Below are 635 nucleotides of genomic sequence, written 5' to 3'. Positions count from 1 at the left end.
TAAGAGAGAGAGAGAGAGAGAGAGAGAGAGAGAGAGAGAGAGAGAGATGTGGAAAAGCGAAAACAGGCAAAGCAGCGACAAGGAAAAAGTGTTGGCGTTCCAAGTTGGCGGAGCAAGACGAAAAAGAAGAACGCCGAGGCCGGGTAGGATATTTTTAGATGCGCTGCTGGCGTAAACTTGGCCGACGACGCCGTTTTCAAAATCGGCGCAAACGACGAAGCGGAGCGACGCGACTGAACTGAAGCCTCTGGGAAAAGCCCCGCTCGGTCGGACCCGTCATCGCGCTTTCTTTTTTTTTGGTTTGTTAGTTTGTTTGTGTTTGTTTGGTTTTTTTTTTCCCCTCCCGCCGTCGCGCGCCGATGCCCACGGCGGACTGTAGGCTGCTCCGTCATGGCCGGATCATGAGGTGCCTGAGCTGCCTGCTGCTGCTGCCCGACACACTGCGAAAGTCCAAGAAGCTCGGCGCGCTCCCGGCGAGGCTCCCGCTGCCGTCCTACGACAAGCACACGAAGATGGCCGCGGAGCTGTGCGCCGCCAACAACGGCGGCAACCCGGCGAGCGGCACCACGGTGGCGGACGCCGACAAGACGGCGACGAAAGAGGCGACGGCGGCGGCGGCGGCCACCGTGAGCCAG

At 59.8% G+C, this 635-nt stretch overlaps 2 protein-coding genes across 2 annotated transcripts in view; one reads left to right on the top strand and one right to left on the bottom strand.

The window, feature by feature from the left end:
* brf1a (BRF1 general transcription factor IIIB subunit a) overlaps positions 1-635 on the bottom strand; it is a 30847-nt gene that overhangs the window by 17286 nt on the left and 12926 nt on the right. The gene's annotated exons all lie outside the window — the stretch shown is intronic.
* LOC109520981 (BTB/POZ domain-containing protein 6-B-like) overlaps positions 28-635 on the top strand; it is an 8012-nt gene continuing 7404 nt past the window's right edge. Inside the window, 1 exon segment of the mRNA XM_019878569.1 lies at positions 28-635. Within this exon segment, the coding sequence (XP_019734128.1) occupies positions 360-635 (276 nt within the window). The 5' untranslated portion in view covers positions 28-359.

Source organism: Hippocampus comes, unplaced genomic scaffold (genome assembly GCF_001891065.2).
Source record: "Hippocampus comes isolate QL1 unplaced genomic scaffold, H_comes_QL1_v1.1 scaffold295, whole genome shotgun sequence".
Lineage (NCBI taxonomy): Eukaryota > Metazoa > Chordata > Actinopteri > Syngnathiformes > Syngnathidae > Hippocampus > Hippocampus comes.
This window is presented reverse-complemented; position numbering and strand designations above follow the sequence as displayed.